Source organism: Branchiostoma belcheri, unplaced genomic scaffold (genome assembly GCF_001625305.1).
Source record: "Branchiostoma belcheri isolate BF01 breed outbred unplaced genomic scaffold, Haploidv18h27 scaffold3, whole genome shotgun sequence".
NCBI lineage: Eukaryota > Metazoa > Chordata > Leptocardii > Amphioxiformes > Branchiostomatidae > Branchiostoma > Branchiostoma belcheri.
In genome coordinates, this window is record NW_017803909.1 from 4138864 (window position 1) to 4156420 (window position 17557).

Consider the following 17557-nt stretch of genomic DNA (forward strand, 5'->3'; position numbering starts at 1 on the left):
ACACACACCACGCCACCACCCCACCCCACACACCACACACCCCGGGGATCTGCCTTCGCCTAGCTGCGTCATCCGTATCCGGTTTTTCCAGGAATTCTGCCCGTCAAATGGTAGGAGACGGCGCCGACTGCCACGGCCTTCCTACTATTCAAACTTGTTCAGGTGTTAACAAACGTGCACTGCAAGCCAGTGTCATCGGAGTTCATTCATACCGATAAGGTGGGTTCGTCTTTTAATTAAAACACTAGTTAATAAGAACGCCAAGTCGTTTGTATTACGTTGCAATTTTTGACGTAGACATAGTGTATCATATATTTGAGCACATATTTGGAACACACTGGATCTACCGTATAATATTAATTTCTGACAGGGAAATTGACGATTGTCTACTCACTGTACCGACGCCACACTTACACCAAATAATAATAATCAAAAGAAGAAAAGAAGAAAACAGTTTTGAAATAAAAGTCAAGGTTATATTTTTACAAATTAATTACTTCTTGCAGATTTTTTTAGAACATCTCCCTTCCTTTTCTACGTACTTATTAGTCAATTTATAATCATATACCGAGAACTGGTGGTGAGTCAGCATTTCCTAGGGCAAAAAAATGGGACCTAACATCACATTTCACTCTGCTTCGTGCTTCTTTGAGATGTCTGTTTGACGATTAAGTATTTATCTACTAATGTCTTCCTCAAGGTAGAGTACAATGAACTGCATGCCCGTTTCCTCATCCTCATCGCCAAAAATACCTAGCCCCAAATTCTTCCTGGCAAGATGTTAGTCATTCTCTCCATAAATTCCGAGATGTTGTTCACTGACTCACTTCTTCCCTGACTCACTCCTTGGCCTTGTCTTGATCGAAACGACACTGCGACGGCATGGGCTTCACTGTAAGTACAATTTCTCCTTTTCTGGGCCAGGTGTTTTGCTGGGGTTTCTGTAACTGTGACACCTGATAATTTCGGTAACATGAAGGGGTTTGCGTTGCAAAGGGGCTTCTTCTAAAGTTTGCCAAGATCCTCGCGGGTCTTTTCATGGCCTTTCGTGTCTTTGTGGTCAGCTTAGGGTGATCGTGGGGATCTTTCTCTGGTATACACGTATACAAAATATGCTTCCAATCGTCATCACAACTCGTGCAGCTCACATGTGTTGGGTAGTTATGTCGGCTGTTGACCTATCTGTTGCCAACATAACATTGGCACGAAGTTGGTTACTAACCGAGGCAGTAACGTATTACAGCGGCTTGTCATCCGCTCAGTAATGGCCTATTTTTCATTATCTTTTGAAGTATGGATCGTTATTCTTGTTTTCAATGGTAGTTAAACCTATTTTTTCAGGTGAGGATAGCCGTGATCCTTCTCTTGGTCACTTCGCTACTTCAGACCCTGCGACCTGCGGAGGGAAAGCCCCTGTCTCCTCCCGGGACAGATTTAGACGGTGCCTCAGCACGTCATGCGCTGACAAGGCGAGAAGACAGACCGGTCTTGTCGCGCAGACGCCGCGGTGTCACGGCCTCGGCAACCCCTCCCCCCGCCGATCCTCCCCGTCACCACGGCCGGTACCTCTCCCAACCACCGCTGCCTGTCGACGACGGCTACAACGAGCGGTCTATGTGTCAATGGAGGTAACAGTCCTTTTCCTCCCAACGATATTTAAGTCTCAGACAACACCACTGAAGATCATGACGCGATTCACAGAAAACAATCACCAATACATACAAACTCAACTCATTCAAGACGAAAATAAACACTATTTATTGATTGTGTTCTACGGTGAAAAATAGTCATGATGATGCATGACTGCATGTAAATTATCCATGTATGTTTATGTATCTTGTAGGTATGAAGACAACGTCCAATCCAACCGTTTCCCGTCGACGCTGAAGGTAGCTGTGAAGGAGTACACGGGTTCCCGGTGCCGCGACCCTGCCACGGGGGCGCCTCGGGCCGACCTCGCCTGCCTCCCGATCGACTACGAGCTGAACGTCCTGCGGAGAAACAGCGAGGGCGAGTGGCAGGAGTCGGTGGAGTACGTGACTATCGGCTTCACGTGTGCCGGATCGAACACACGCTAGTGCTTGTACTACAATCCTGGATACCAGGCTGTTTCTAAGGTCTACACAGGCCAGCTTCTCGGCTCAGTGTTAATATGCCCCAAGGAAAGACATTGAGAGGGGTCTAACTCGGGGAGGGCTGTAATGACATTTCCTCGGGGCCATGTTGTCCCTAGAGCCGAAGAACTGGTCTGTGCAGACCCTGGAAACACTCTAGAACCCAGGCTACTGCACTAGCGCCCACATTTACCTATGGCAAATATCCACAAGCCATGAGGCAGAACCTTCCGATAGATATGTGGTGATGATTCACCAGAAATAAAAACTTTCAGTCACGTTGACTAATATCCTTGGGAACAGTCCCAGTATGAAGTAGTTGCCTTCATTGCAGCGTTTTAATCATTTTTAGCTGCTGGATAGTTGGTTTTTAACTTCTTCTTTTGCTTCTGGTGCAATGTTGTTGTTTAAGGTAATGAATATGCTACCAAGTCATAAATTATCTGTAGTAATTTTCTACTGTACACTAAATATATAATCTTTAATTTCTCACCCTCGGCTGGCCAATATAATTATTGACAATAGGGCAAATGACAATCATTTTAAAAAATCCAGTAATCTTGTTAGAGTTTGAAGACGTACTGATCGCATTTTCTGATGCCATCGGCGAATGTGCCTTTGATAGAAATGGTATGCACATGGAATAAAGTGGGAAAAGTCCTTTGTGCATTGAGTGGTGTTGTTTAATCTTATTGATGGAACTAGAAACATAGAAATTAGATATATAGCTATGGTCTGGAGATATATATAGCATATTAAGGGATCTTCTTTGTCTTTTGCCGTTTTGGCGTACTTAACTTGAACATAAAATCCGGTGAGATATTTTTAGAACATGGTTGCCATGGATAAAGCACACATGACTGGTGGCCGGTGTGTTACGCCGATGGGTGGTTATCCCGGTTATACACATACAGATGAGTTCACACAAACTGTATGGCCTTGATATATACCGACTGGAGCAATGACGTCAAAGGTTACGTAGGTTAGCTAGCCCGGCTTCCCCTGGAGAAACAGACAATATCGTGTCTGAAACGTTGCGTGTTCCTGTTATAAGAACTTTACATAAATACTAATACAATGAAATCAGCAGTTTATATCGCAAAGTAGATACTAGTGCTAGTACATCTCTACAGTGTAGATCTCTACGATCTATCCACTATGGAATCCCTTGACATTGTATTTCATTTGGTGTCAGTTCTCCCCATTTTAATACGTGTGCCACTAACAGCGTAATTGCTTGACCCTCGTGTCTACAATGTTCTCTTTGTCTAGATAGAACACGACGTTTGATAATTATGCGGGTTCTCGTGACGAACGGATATGTAAGTTGAACTCCTAGACGCACAAGCTGGTGAGGATTGACGTAGAAAAGAGGCGGTAAAATCGTTTGTAGTTACAGGGGCCTTTCCCACAAACTTCATGTTTAATGTTTAATTACAGTTCAAGCAACATACGCACAGTTAATAATCATAGCATCCTAGCATGTGCAGTGCTAATCATGTCATAAGTTAGATTAAGGGTCTAACGTAGGATCGGGTGTCACTAGATTATGGTAATTCCAACTACCACACCAAAACTGCCCAAACGCCCATAGCCAATGAAGGAGAATCTTATATATCTGTGACTGTAACTTTTTGTGTCGTGTAAAACTGACTTAAGAACATGACTTTGCGTATACACTTTCTTTTTTCTATCATAACCATGGGATTTTCGCAATACGTAGAAAGTTTTAATAATCAAAGTGCCACTGACGCTCCGAGAAATATGTTCATTGGGAATTTCAGTCGTTTCAAACACAGCATCTCTTTGGCAACTGGATAAAGAGAATGATTCTCAGAATATTGATGACTGTCATCAAGGGCATCATCCCTATCTTAAGGAACATGACGATGAATAATTGTTATCATGACGTTGATCCCTGCACACGTGGATCAACGTTAGATGATTCATTTTGCAGTTTTATCTAAATTACACTTAATCATATAATGGGTGCATCACCCTATATTGGATTGACGTAAAGGTTGTCTTTCATGACTAAATGGAGTATTCAGTTTTTCCATTAAAAATAACCGGCAATGTCAATGTATTAAACACCCCCACGAAACTACGTCATGTCAATCTAACACTCCCGGGAAATAACGCCATAAATAGATAAAAACTGACAACGTTGAACTGGATCATTTTATGTGTCATAATTATACCAAATGAGTATTAGGCGCTTTAGAAAATATTAAGGACATCATAAAGTTGGCGAGATATATAGTTGTAAGTAACACTAAATGAGAACGTTGGCACTTACTCTTAATCTTTCACATACATTGTATCAGTCGTATTCTGCATGATATCATAATCTACGTACATACAAAGTGCATGAGCTCCTCCATGCAGCTAGCACGTGTCATGTGTCATTCTTTAATTAATTGTATGAATCGACGTCAGGTCTTAAAAATAGAAGAGGGAATCTCTCGTCTTTCCTGCGATGATAATTGGGTTCTGCATAAATCTAGTCATGGGGGTGTTCTATTTTCTGCACCTTGTGTCAGTCTTACTGCGAATGTGAGTGCCCTTTACCGGGTATCGGAAGTAAGTCAGCCTCGTTCGATCCAGAGAACAATGGGAAACCTGTTTGACGACGCGTGTCGTCATGGTGCCTTTCCGGATAGGGACAGTCCCGCAGAAATGGCGGGAGGTTTGATTGAAGGAGGTCTGTCTGCCCCCAGGCAGGTGAAGAACAGGTGGTTTAAACGTATATAAGGGACCGTCCGTCGAGCTTGGTTCAGAGACACAGACGAGCATCTTGCGCGCATAGCTACCAACGGGATCACCTGAGAAGACTCCAATAGACATGGGACATCCGATTGTGAGTATTTACTTTTACTTTCAACCTTCTGTTTCAAACGATCTATAGCACATAAAACTAAGATATACCCTCATGTTTTAAAGTTTCTTCTATTTAAAGGCCCCTTCTTCTTTTTGTGTTTTTGTGCCAACTAAGCCCGTCCATGATCATTGACAGACTAGTACAATGTGCCGTTGTGTGCAACGTCAATATCATATATCTCCAATGTTTATACATGTAGATAGTACCTTTCTGCTTCGTACCGTGAAGTCTTTATATCGTTTCATAAAACAGAACGCCTTGAGACCCGTCAATTTACGTGTACAATGACACCATAGACCAGTCATATTGTACGTGGCCCTGTACCTGTACGTTCAGGTAGATAATTTTCTTCCATTCTTCACACCAGATTCTCGCGCTCACGATCGCTGTATTGACGCCTGCCCTGATGACGTCGGCCCGTCCAACATATTTCAACGACCTCAGCCGAAAGTCCAGTACAGATGATGACATTTTAGGATCCATTACGTCATCAGGTGCCACGGCTCTACTACAAGCCTCAGGGAGCGACCAGACCAAGGGAAAGTCTGTCGCGACGACAGAAGACATTCTTGACAAGTTTCTTCAACTCAACAACATTGATCGTTCAGAAGGAGAGGTGAGCTCGGACGGACTGCTGGCAAGGCTGGCTCAGGACCGGCCCCAGTACTCGGCTGGCCGTGGGGACGCCGCCGTCCACTCCCGCCGGACCAGGAGTGTGACAGACGAGGACGTCCTGCCTGAGCACTACCGAAGGCACATCTCCCTGCCTCCGATCCCTTTCGACGACGGTAACAACGTCCAAGGCCGCTCTGTCTGCCCATGGAGGTGAGTTCGACTGCTCGAGAAAATGCTCTGTTTTATTGAGTTCACTAGTCACATCCAATATTCGTTCTCTTGCATATATCCTTTTACGATGTCTATTTTTTTTAGAAGCTATCTAAAGATTCATTAGTGCAAAAGTTCCCTTTTTGTTCATTTTTGTGTGGGAAAATGTCTTTTGGTTCTTCTGTAAAATATTTCCTATCCTTAATTGCACAGGGATTTTCCCGGAGTTCCCTTTTGACTTCCTCTACAACCAGTTTGACCAGTTTTGTCCTCTAAATTGTCGGTCCAGTCTTTCTTTTCTGACTCTGACATCATTCGCCCTGTAGGTATGAGGACGACACCCAGGCTAACCGCTTCCCTCACACCCTGCGCGTGGCGGTGAAGACGCACACGGGGTCCCGCTGTATCGACCCGGCCACGGGGGCTCCTCGGGCCGACCTGCGCTGCCTGCCCGTGGAGTACAAGCTCAACGTCCTCCGCAAGGACAGCGAAGGAGTTTGGCAGATTTCCTCCAACCCAGAGTTCGTCACGGTTGGGTACACGTGCGCCCGCTCCAGGACTGCATGAGCAGAGCAAACGCCGGACTCAGTAAAACGCCATATTCGATAAACGCCATTGACCTACATTTAATATATAAGTAGATAATGTACTGCATTCTGGCAATGCTACTCAAATATATCGTTGTTATTGGTGGTCATGTCAGGCGACAAAGATTTGCTCTATCTTCCATATTAACTTGACGATACGTAGACTGCAATAGTCCAAATGTAAAGGTGACCATTACAAAACATATATTATGTTGACGTAATGCAACCTTTGTAAGTTTCTTGTTGAGCAGGAAATGATTATGTGGTACATACTAAGTATGTTTAGTACTAATTTTGGAGGGTTCAGAAAGTTATGCACTATTTATCATGATGACAATAGATGGCGTGGTTTATCCATGATTGTTGTTTCAGTGACTAAAGCCATAATACAGTAATATAATGATCAGTTATATCTATCGCTATTTTTATCGTATCCTCAGAATTTTTAATTTATAGATACAACAATTTAATATATTTTCCCTCTGTAAGCTCGGTACGTCGTTGAATGTTGATCATCACTGTGCGAGTTTGTTTGGTACTGCATTAGCTGGTCTTCTCTAGGATTTGTTAGTGACAATACAATGTTTAAGCTATTACTATTAGTAATGCGAAGAAAACTATTGTTTGCTGGACTACATTACGACTGCTTCCTTCTGGTTTGATCTGAATTCTTTACAGCTGGTCTGTTGTATCCAAAAATAAAACTTACGTCATAAAGTCTTTGCACTGATTGTGTCTGGGGGAATAACTGCACAAAAGCAGCGTTGTCACTATGAGCTTTTAAAGGTACGAGTGGGTGTTGCCCAACCCTATAAACCCTCTTCCTGTGGTTCGATTGCAACTTTGAACACTTAATTCTAAAGCCCAACCCTCCTCCACCGTTACCGCCACACCTGGCACACTTCCTCTATTCTAGGAAGCTAGGAGAGGCTGTGATCTCTCCTCTTGGCTACCCTGGGTTGTAAGACAAAATTTTTGTAAGGTTTAAAGAGATAGATCTCCATTTTACTTAGCCTGGGTACCATCCTACTTGTATACCGGGGCTCCCACACTCGTTGTTAGGGAAGCGAGTGTGGGAGCCCCGGCATACAAGTAGGATGGTACCCAGGATACACTGAGACATTGTGTACAAACCCGCCTCAAGGCAATCGTTGATTTATACCATATCTCCCCAGGCAGATTTAACACCGGTGGTCTCAACGTACCAAACTGTCCATGAGTGATGATAACTGTGGCTATAAATATTATACATACTGACAGTTTCATTCATCGATAAACCTCCGGTGGCGTCATTTAACTTTTAACCTGGGGTCATTACCTTCGCCAAGAAGGTTATGTTTTCGGTAGCGTTTTTTTTTATTATTCCGAAACATGTAATCACAAGACGTGGTGACGACACACTCAAGTTTTTTCAACTTATATTAATGCCGACACCAACACAGGGACAGTACAATACTCATTTACACCTGAGCGAAGTGAGGAAAGTCGTGTCAAGTGCCTTTCCCATGTTTCCCAAGGGCACAAGATCGGTGGCATGTCAGGACTCGAACCCGGGGCCTCTGGTTCCGAGTCGAGAACGCTGCCGCTACGCCACGCGACCCCATCGATTGTCCGGTAGCGTTTGTCCGTTTGTTTGTGAACAGCATAACTCAAGAAGCTTTATATGTATTGTCATGAAACTTGGTAGGTGGGTAAAACTTTTTCACGAAGTTTTTAGGCTATTCTAGTGGTGCGCTTTTTTACTAGACGCTTCACCAATTCTAACAACCCAAAGCTGTACATCGGCATGGAGACTGGGTGTATAACTGTGATGCCCCATTTCATGCCTTTCGTGTTGTTTGAATACTGAGTAAAAGATACTCATAAAAACACAATATGTAAAAGTGTTGTTTTCCGTGAAATGTTTGACCGTTCTTGTGTCTCTATCTGGAGGTATTTGAAATATATTTAAACTTTTAACAGTTTTTAGCCTGGGCTTCTAAATAACGAAATATTTCATTAGTCCACTAATTGCCTCATTTATATATGGCCTCTGATTGGTCAGAGAAGATTGAAGCCAGCTGTTGGAGTTTTCCTAACAAACTGGGTACATTTACATACACAGTTGAAACGGCTATGGTGGGTGGAACCATTGTTTGCGCCTAAATAGGGGGATGGATATATTGTTAGTTCTTAATTTACAAAGAAATAAATGTGGGTTTGTCATTAACCACATTTAATACCTGTTGCAACTAATACAAAACGTGATTATAGCTTTCCTTGCGTCGCCGTTTGGGCAGTGCAACGAACATCCTTTGTTTGTGTGACGTAATCATTTACCAGTAGAAACATGGAACAGTCCGAAGTCAGGTAAATCAGGAATCCCCGTACAGTCCGAAGTTTTGCTTGCAGCATGGCGGGGTGAGTTTGCGTTTCTCTTATTTTCCTACCTCGTGTAAAGATTTGCCTTTTATATCGCAACTAGACTCGCTTGCAGTGCGCGCATCTTTCTGGAAAGGCAGACAGTTGCCTTAGCAACAAAAAGATTCGTGCGTTGTATAGAAGTAGCTCGTGCCTTGTGTATATACCAGTAAAATTCGTGCGTTGTATAGACGTAACCCGTGCGTTTCGCGTGTATCTGAAATTCGCGCGTTCTGTATTTGTAACTCGTGCGATATAACGTTGTATAGTTGTAATTCGGCTTGCGGCGCGGAAAACCTTTTTTCTTGATTTGATGTACATGTATTATATCACATGTCATGTTAAAATCCATAGAATTCCCAAGACTTTACTTTTGTGGAATTGGATGGGTGAACAAGTAAGGAATGTTGTGAGTGGTACACGACATTCCTTACTTACTGTCTAGAAGTTAACCAGTTTTCATGGAACTGCCAAAATTCCACGAAATCTTGGGTAGAATCTTAGTGGTGGCATTTCACGTGGTTGCTTTTGTATATCAATGGTTGAATTGTTGTTATTTTAGATATGCTGTGCGCGGGGCATCTTGCGACGTTGTAATAGTTGTAAAACGTTCGTGTTTTAGATGTAAACGTTGTATAGTTTTAACTCGTGCGTTTTATAAAAGTAACTCGCGAAAACTCTGGAGACTTGAAAATATGATGCAGCGCGATTCGATTCAGATATCTTTCAACACAAAGAAATCTTACAGTGCAGCAACTTGTGTCTTTCTTTCGCAAACACTCGCACGCACGAACACAAACACGATAGAATTCTGCATTTTTATGTTACTAATTGTCAGAACATATGTGAATTGACACCACTAAAATCCATCTAGAATTCCTTAGATTCTTCTTAGGAATTTGATGGATTATTATAAGAATTAGGTAGTCATTTAGACTTTCGTGTATTAACATATCTTTCTCCCCCATACATAAATAGGGGGGTCTGACTCGCTTGCTATAATAGTATTTCTGGGGTTTAGGTCCAACTCATAGTTTTGCTTTTTGTTTGCCCCATCTGGGAAGGGTGCGTAGTTTTGGGGTACTATTATGTTATGTAGTAGTTTGTAAATAATGATATAAAGTTTGTTAGGCTCGTGCCGAACCCCCGGGTGCCTTATGGGTTTAATTGTAGCGCTTGTCCTTTTTTTAGCCCCCCCCCCCCCACGTTACTATATCGTATCTTTCTACTGTCTGTATTCACACACACACAGTTTAGCTTAGTCAAATTGTCTCTAAAACATTAACAATCTTATAAGGTTTTATAATTTATGTAAAGGTTATGGAGATAACAAATTGTTCATGATGCTCAATATGTACTTGTACATTTTCCAAAAAATACATTGAATAAACTGTTTTGCAATAAAACAAAACATTGGCCATGTTGTTGTCCTTTCCTGGCACACACACTTAGAAAATCACTCAGGTCTAAACATTCTTTATAACGCATGTAAAGGTACGAAATTGTTCATGATGCTCAAGATGTAATTGTGCATTGTACATTGAGTACATTGAATAAAGAGTTTCACTATTCAAAACAAAACATTGGCCATATTGTCGTCCTTTCCTCGCACACACACTTAGAAAATCACTAAAGGTTTAAACAATGTCTATTGCAATGGTTAATATTCCAACAATGTATGTACGAAATGCACACGTCTAATATGTGATACTCAAGCTTGTGAATTTCCTGCTATTCTTGTTTCTCTGTTTCAGGATCGCCACAGTCATTTTCAGTCCAACGTCGGGACAATGTCTTTTTGGAAGAAAATAGACTGCTTCTTGGCTCTTTCACCAGCTTTGAAGACCAGACTGTATGGAAAAACAAACGAATGAATGAACGAGCCAGTTGATGTGTAATAATTTCACCCTGGTGTACATTTAGTAGTACATGTAAATTTAGTTGTCTTCCCAGTACAGGGTTGGAAAAGGCCGCTATGTTTTCACTTGGTTCTATATTACAGTATAGTATGAATCAAGTCAACATTGTATATTATACCTGATATTAACGTGAACCTTCTTTCTCCCTTTTTTTTTTCTCTTGGGGCACATACAGGTCTGCCATGGACTGAAAGATCCGTGGGTTCTACAACGCGAAGACTTATCTATAAGGACTGGCTGGTTGAAGGAAGACTGTTCCTGGCTCCGTATCTCCGACCTCAAGAGAGCTGTGAGTCTTAGACAAGTATCTTGTTTGATGGAACTCACTGTTGGGTAAATAATGCTATGTCTTTGATAAATGTTAGGTCGCATTTTGATTGTTTGGGTATGTTGGGTGCTTGTTCTTGGTATTTTTTGTTGTTGTTGTTGTTGTTTTGTTGTTTTTCTGTCGTTACGATACAGATGAGGCAGAATGAAGATCGCCGGTGAATATGAGGACAACAGGAAACAGATTTACCCTATTGAATGTGTTAATGTAAAGAATGTAGTGTCTTTCTTATGGTTATATTTGTTGACAAGGACGGAATAGGTGGGCAGGGTAGTAGACCGACCTGACTGCATGCTGAAATGATTTTGGTCCCAGGCTCTAACTTTCAGCCATGGGAAATTGGTGCACAAGTTTTGACAAACCGAGGCTCATCCTGACACGACCGCTTATAGTCCATGTATATTTGCCATTCTTTCTGAATGTTTGTATGTAAGTCACTCAGCTCACATTGGTTACAAAGAAAAACACAATTCAGTTTGAAAAGAATAGGGAACAGCTGAGGAAAGCGGAGACTTTGATAAGACTAAAAATAGGCAGTCTAAATGTATAACAAATAATCAAACAAAAACTGTAGACCATTAGAGTAGGACTTAGCCAATAATAATATCACATTGGGGCGAAAACTTAAATAAAAACTTAGGAAGACAGGGCACAAATAACAACATTGCCTTCGTCTCTTCTGGCTGTTCACTTAAACAAAATTACCTTATGTCGTCATTTTGATTATAAACTACTGTGAGCTGGGCGAAACTCTCTAACCTAAATTGTTGCAATTATGTCGGGACTGAGTGGCTGTCAAGATGGCGTCCCAACTTACCTTCCCAGTACAGGGTAGAAAAGGCCTTTGCCTGATTCTATAATACAATGTGACTCAAGGCGACGTTGCATATTATACCTGATACTAACGTGAACCGTCTTCCTTCCTTTTCGTACAACACAGGTCCCCCATGGAAGACCGTGGGCTCTACAACGCGAAGCCGTCTCCCTGAAGGCTGGCTGGTTGCAGGAATTAAGTGATTGTTTCCTGGCTCTGTACGGCTCTGAAGACCAGGCTGTGTGAAGGATGAAGGGGTGAGTAAACGAGTCTGTGCAATACTTAAAATCCTGATGTAAAGTACGTGTTTCAGTTTACTTCCTCAGTACAGGGCAGGAAAAGAAATTATCGCGTGGACAGTTCTTATTATGAATCAAGGCGATTTCACATATTATACACGATACTAATGTGCGCATTATACACGATACTAACGTGCGCATTTTTTCTCATCTGCCCTGCAGTACAGGTCCACCATGTACAGGTAGGCTCTACAAGGCGAAGACCTCTCCCTATAAAGTACGGACTGGTGGAGAGAAGTAGACTGTTCCATGGATCCGCATGGCTCTGAAGACGTCTTCTAGTCACAAGAACAGCTCTTCATGCTGTGGTGTATCCTTAATTAACTTATACTGATTCCATTACTTTTTGTCGACAAATATGTTCTAAAATTTATTAAAAACTGTCCGTTCCTGGCCGTGTATGGCCGAGTTTAAGTAATTGTACGTTTGGCGTGTGTACCAAGTCTTGTTCTTTTTTTTTTCATTTTTCTGTTGGTGCTATACAGATGAGGTCGCCATGACCGTGTTTTGCAGATTGGCGAACATCAGGACCAACAGGAAACAGCTGATCTTGCTGCGGTGTTAACTAAATTAAGTAACTTCTGTAGGTCCTTAGGCAAAATGTCTTGTTTGATAATGTCACGCTTGACTCCTGTATGTCTGTTCTTGAAAAGTCCAAGTCGAGGCGTCCAAGTCAAGTCAAGTCGATGGACTCGGACTGTATGTTGAAATGATTTTGGTCCTAGTGACTTGTTTCTAGCCATGGGAAATTGGCACACAATTATTGGCAAACTGACACTCATCCTGACATTTACAGTCTCGGTAATATTGTCTTTTTCTCAAATTTCGTATGGAGTACACTCGGCTCGCATTGCCGTAGAGAAAAATACAATTGGGTTTGAAAAGATTGTGAACAGCTAAGGAAGAATGAGGCTTAATATGACTACAAATAGACAGCCTAGCTGAATATAACAAATAAAACCAACTGTAGACAGAGTATGACTTAACCAAATAAAAATAAAAATAAAAAATATTAGATATTCAGGGAGGAAAAACTTTAAAAGAAAACTTAGCAAGACAGGGTACAAATAACAACATAGCCTTCTTCAATTCTGGCTGTTTACTTTCACAATAAAACATTCTCATTCTTTATCACAAACTGCTGTGAGCTGAGTGAAACTTTCAACCTTGCTGCTATGTTGCATTTTTGTCAGGACTGTGAGTGGTTGTTGTCAGGATGGCGTCCAAATTTACCTTGGCAATGGAGACAACACCTTGACGCGGTGCCGGGGCTTGTACCAAGTTTGTCTCCGTGAAATTCCCGTTTGTTAAATGTGGTGACATCAACCTTTCGTAGACAAATACTGCTTGTATATAATAATACAAAAAAAAACAATTATTTTGTGATTGTCCTGCCCTTGGTGCTGAAAGTGTGGTTAGTATGAATTTTCATTATTAAAGTAAAACTGAATGTCTCTGTGGTCCTGTTTTAAGTGAACACACTGTGGCAAGGAGGATATTGAAGACAAATCCCACTTTCTGATGTCGTGTCCAACATAATTTGAACAGAAGAAAACGACAGAAGTTGATGCATTCCATTGCTTCCAAAACTAATGTTACATTCAAAACCAGGTATCTTCAATATGCTCCTGCCATGCCAGGTAATCGGGTATCAGTGTACCATAGTAGGAGAATTTAATTCATATCCGATTCACTACAAAAACCACACCGTATGTAAATAGCTGACACATCTCCTGAATCGTACTGTCTGTAATATAATACTCTACCTCAATTGGTAGCATTGAAACTGAGTAAAGTTAGTATACCTATGGAATAACTGTTAGAATTGTATTTTAGCATAGTTCTTGTATCTACCCTTGTTCTTTAATCTCTGCCTATGTGAGCTAATGGACACTCCTCTGGCCAATGCTGCCTTGCCACCGTAGGATCTGCTTGAAGATACATTGTACCAGTTACAGTTGTTAAACAATAAAGTTAATGTTATCATGAAAGTTCATTTGTGTTGGTAGTTACCTAGAGTTTTCGACCAGTCACTCTGGTCTTTCTCAGTAGACTGACCCAGTGTTGACGTCACACATCAAAAAGTCATGTGACAAGCCTCACTGGCTGGCTCTGTCTACTAAGCCAATCACTGTTTCCAATCCACTGACTTTTGTTTCTGTCTTCAAGATGTGAACCCAGAGACCAGACTGAGTGGGAGGAAGAACAAGACTTCTATTGGCAGAGCTGTGTCAAAGAAGACGGGTTGGCGTGAGTATGTTTTCTTAATTAACACGAGACAACACTCCACATGCACACACACATTCGCATTTCTCTCGTTTGCCCATTTCACTTTACTCTGAGGGTCGGCATGCCTATTTTTTCTGTGAGGAGCCATTAAACGTTAATCATAGCTGGCGACACAAAAAAATCCTTTGTATCGTTTATTTGACTGCCAAATTACCCGAAAATTATCGCTTTGGACCTTTACACTCTAATTCTCCAAACCTGTAGTTGATTGAAATTTTCCCTACAAAAAACTTAGCTGATTGCTTAGATTCCATGTTGTTATCCTGAATTGTCAGTTAGGCAAAATTGCCCCAAATTGTCGCTTGCATATTTACACGTAAAATCTCCCAACACAATACATTTTCCTGTCAAAAAACTAGTATCTTAGCCATTAATTCCACGTCACTGAAAAATTCTTCATATTGTGCGGTTGAATATGCCAAATTGCCCCAAAATTGTCGCTTTGGACCTTTACACTTAAATTCCCCCACCAAAAAACGTAATTCCACATTGTAATCCTCTTTTTATTGTATAGTTGAATGCAAAATTACCCGAAAATTATTGCTTTGGACCTGTACACTTAAAATTTTGCTGCCATAAAAGTTAGTATGCTGGCTGCTCTAATTTCACGTTGTAATCCCCTTCTTATCGTGTAGTTGAATGCCATATTACGCTAAAATTGTCGCTTTGGATATTTCGCCTCCAAAAAACTTGATATCTTAGCTGGCTACATCAATTTCGCCCTGATTCCTTTTTAAGTTAATTTTCCTGCCAAAAAAAGCTAATTGGCACCCTCACCTGTTTGATTAATTGGATTAAGTTTCCCCGCCAAAAAACTTAGTATATACACCACTCTAACCTTGAACTTGTGCACCCCCCTCCCCACTCTTCCTGCCCACCTCCCCCCACAGCAGTTACACTGTTCCAACACTTCAGACTTCTTTGGACATGTCACTTCTCCAAACATGTAGTCACCACACTCTGCTACCCAACCACTTACTTGATCGAGTGCAGTTTTTCAGTCACATTAGACTTTAGAATGATCTCTTTCTGTCCTGGTCGATCAATGCACTAAGTGTACTCCCCGGGGATGTCTTTTTGGGAGACATTGATGCTTCGAAACATCAGTATACCAGTGCAATTGACTCAGAAGGAAAGCGAGAGATCATTCTAAGTCTAATGTGACTGAAAAACTACACTCGATCAAGTAAGTGGTTGGGACTAGCAGAGTGTGGTGACTACATGTTTGGAGAAGTGACATGTCCAAAGAAGTCTGAAGTGTTGGAACAGGTAACTACTATGGGGGGAGGTGGGCAGGAAGAGTGGGGAGGGGGGTGCACAAGTTCAAGGTTGGAGTGGTGTATATACTAAGTTTTTTGGCGGGAAATTTTAATCCAATTAATTAACCAGGTGATGGGCCCACATAGCTTTCTTTGGCGGGAAAATTTACATGAAAAAGAATCAGCAAAACTACACCAGAATGTTTGGGGCAGAAATTTCACTTCAAAGCAAAAATTGTGGGCAGTCTGGCATTGAACAATGACAGCAATCTTGTGAGGGAAATTTTTGGCTGTAAATTTAACTCAGTTAAATGTTTTGGAAGGTTGGCCTAGCTGATGAGTGTTAAGTGTAAGGGTGGTGGAAAAGTGTGACAAACACACAAGTAGAAAGAGAGGAATTGCAGTGATAGAAACTGTTATTTACAAACTTTGTTATCACTGTTAACAAGTCAACTCTCCTGTTCCAAAACCCAGCCCAGGCCGTCTCAAGCTCATAAAATTAAGTTTGTCAGTGTAACATCACTGTCAAACTGTATGAGATCAACATGAGACGAGGCCTAAATTTTGCAACAGGACTTAGAGGCCCACTTTACACTTGCACATTGAAACTGTCGTACTACACATCGTAGTCTACTTCTGTAGTAGACTACAGATTAGCGCCCACTTTACACTTACTGAAAGAAAGTCTCGCAGGACCCCTGCTGTTCCCTGATTGCCATGGAACTGTAGTGACCTAATCTGACCTATAGTGACCTTTGACACATCGCGGGTGGATTTTTAGCACGGCTGTGATATGCTGGCATCCTTGCATATGGTGTAAACTTGTAAATGACCGTAGATAACCCAATGACCCAAATAGAATAGAACACACGTTCGGATCGAATTACGTCGGATCGAACAGGATCGAAAACTTTATGATTGCATCACTTTCATCCTTTCTGTGGTTCCAAAAGACCACAATGGCAGGAGAGGCAGAAGCTCTTATGCTCTTTTTCTTGTTCATGATCAAAGTCTTTGTGAACCAAAGGCGCCAAGAACGTGTGCAGCGTAGGAGGAGGCTGAGGCGGATTGTCAGGGGGAGACGCGTACTAGGACGCAACCCTGCAATCTTTGCCGCCGCGATTGCAATCGCACTTTCGCTTTACACTCAGCTCAAAGTCTCGTACAACCTCCGCTGAAGTGTAGTACTACAGCCTCGGAGGGTGTAGTGGACTTCTGTAGTAGACTACAATTCTTTTCTCCTTTACACCCAGAAAAAAGCTGTAGTCTACTACAGAAGTAGACTACGATGTGTAGTACTACAGTTTAAAAAGCAAGTATAAAGTGGGCCTTAGAACTGTTACAAGTCCATAAACAGTGATAAAGTTTGGAACTACGTGACTTCTAAAGGAATCAGCAAGACAAAACCACACCCATTTTTTCCTGACAATGTTTTGTTCTAAACTTCTTTCTATGAAGATAAACTACCTAACTTCCGCAACTTACATGCAGCCTACATTTCATGTACATACATGCTTTTACATAATGTGTCAACCTATCACTGAACGTTTAAGCTACACTACCTAAATTTCTGCAACTTGCTACATTTCACTACCTAATAAATGATTAAATTTTAAGCCACTTGAGAGTATGCAATTCTTAAAAACAAGGCTCGTTCTCAATCAATTTGTGCAAAATGCTGTTGCCACTCTTTACAAGATATGTCCAAAATCAGAGACCTGAGATATCATTGCTTTCTTCACTATCCCACTTCACTTACTAATATTGTTTCAAGCAAAATGTTTGGTTGATGAATTGGAAGAAATTTCAGCTGCAGGTTTTGAGGTTCTCTAACTGTAACCC

At 41.6% G+C, this 17557-nt stretch overlaps 2 protein-coding genes across 2 annotated transcripts; both read left to right on the plus strand.

Annotated features, from left to right (window-relative positions):
* The first annotated feature begins 168 nt into the window (after positions 1-168).
* On the plus strand, positions 169-2774 carry LOC109473468. Its single transcript, XM_019773330.1, has 3 exons — positions 169-894; positions 1342-1628; positions 1844-2774. The coding sequence occupies exons 1-3, from the start codon at positions 883-885 to the stop codon at positions 2076-2078; spliced, it is 534 nt and encodes a 177-aa protein (XP_019628889.1). The 5' UTR covers positions 169-882; the 3' UTR covers positions 2079-2774.
* A 2125-nt stretch (positions 2775-4899) lies between these two features.
* LOC109473479 lies at positions 4900-6728 on the plus strand. The gene is made up of 3 exons (XM_019773341.1): positions 4900-4974; positions 5363-5820; positions 6147-6728. The coding sequence occupies exons 1-3, from the start codon at positions 4960-4962 to the stop codon at positions 6385-6387; spliced, it is 714 nt and encodes a 237-aa protein (XP_019628900.1). The 5' UTR covers positions 4900-4959; the 3' UTR covers positions 6388-6728.
* The last annotated feature ends 10829 nt before the right edge of the window (positions 6729-17557 follow it).

Excerpts from the sequence above, each read along its gene's own strand:
- LOC109473479 (XM_019773341.1), top strand. Across the intron at positions 5,821-6,146 it reads CGCTCTGTCTGCCCATGGAG|GTATGAGGACGACACCCAGG; the intron begins GTGAGTTCGACT and ends TTCGCCCTGTAG.
- LOC109473468 (XM_019773330.1), top strand. Across the intron at positions 1,629-1,843 it reads CGGTCTATGTGTCAATGGAG|GTATGAAGACAACGTCCAAT; the intron begins GTAACAGTCCTT and ends TGTATCTTGTAG.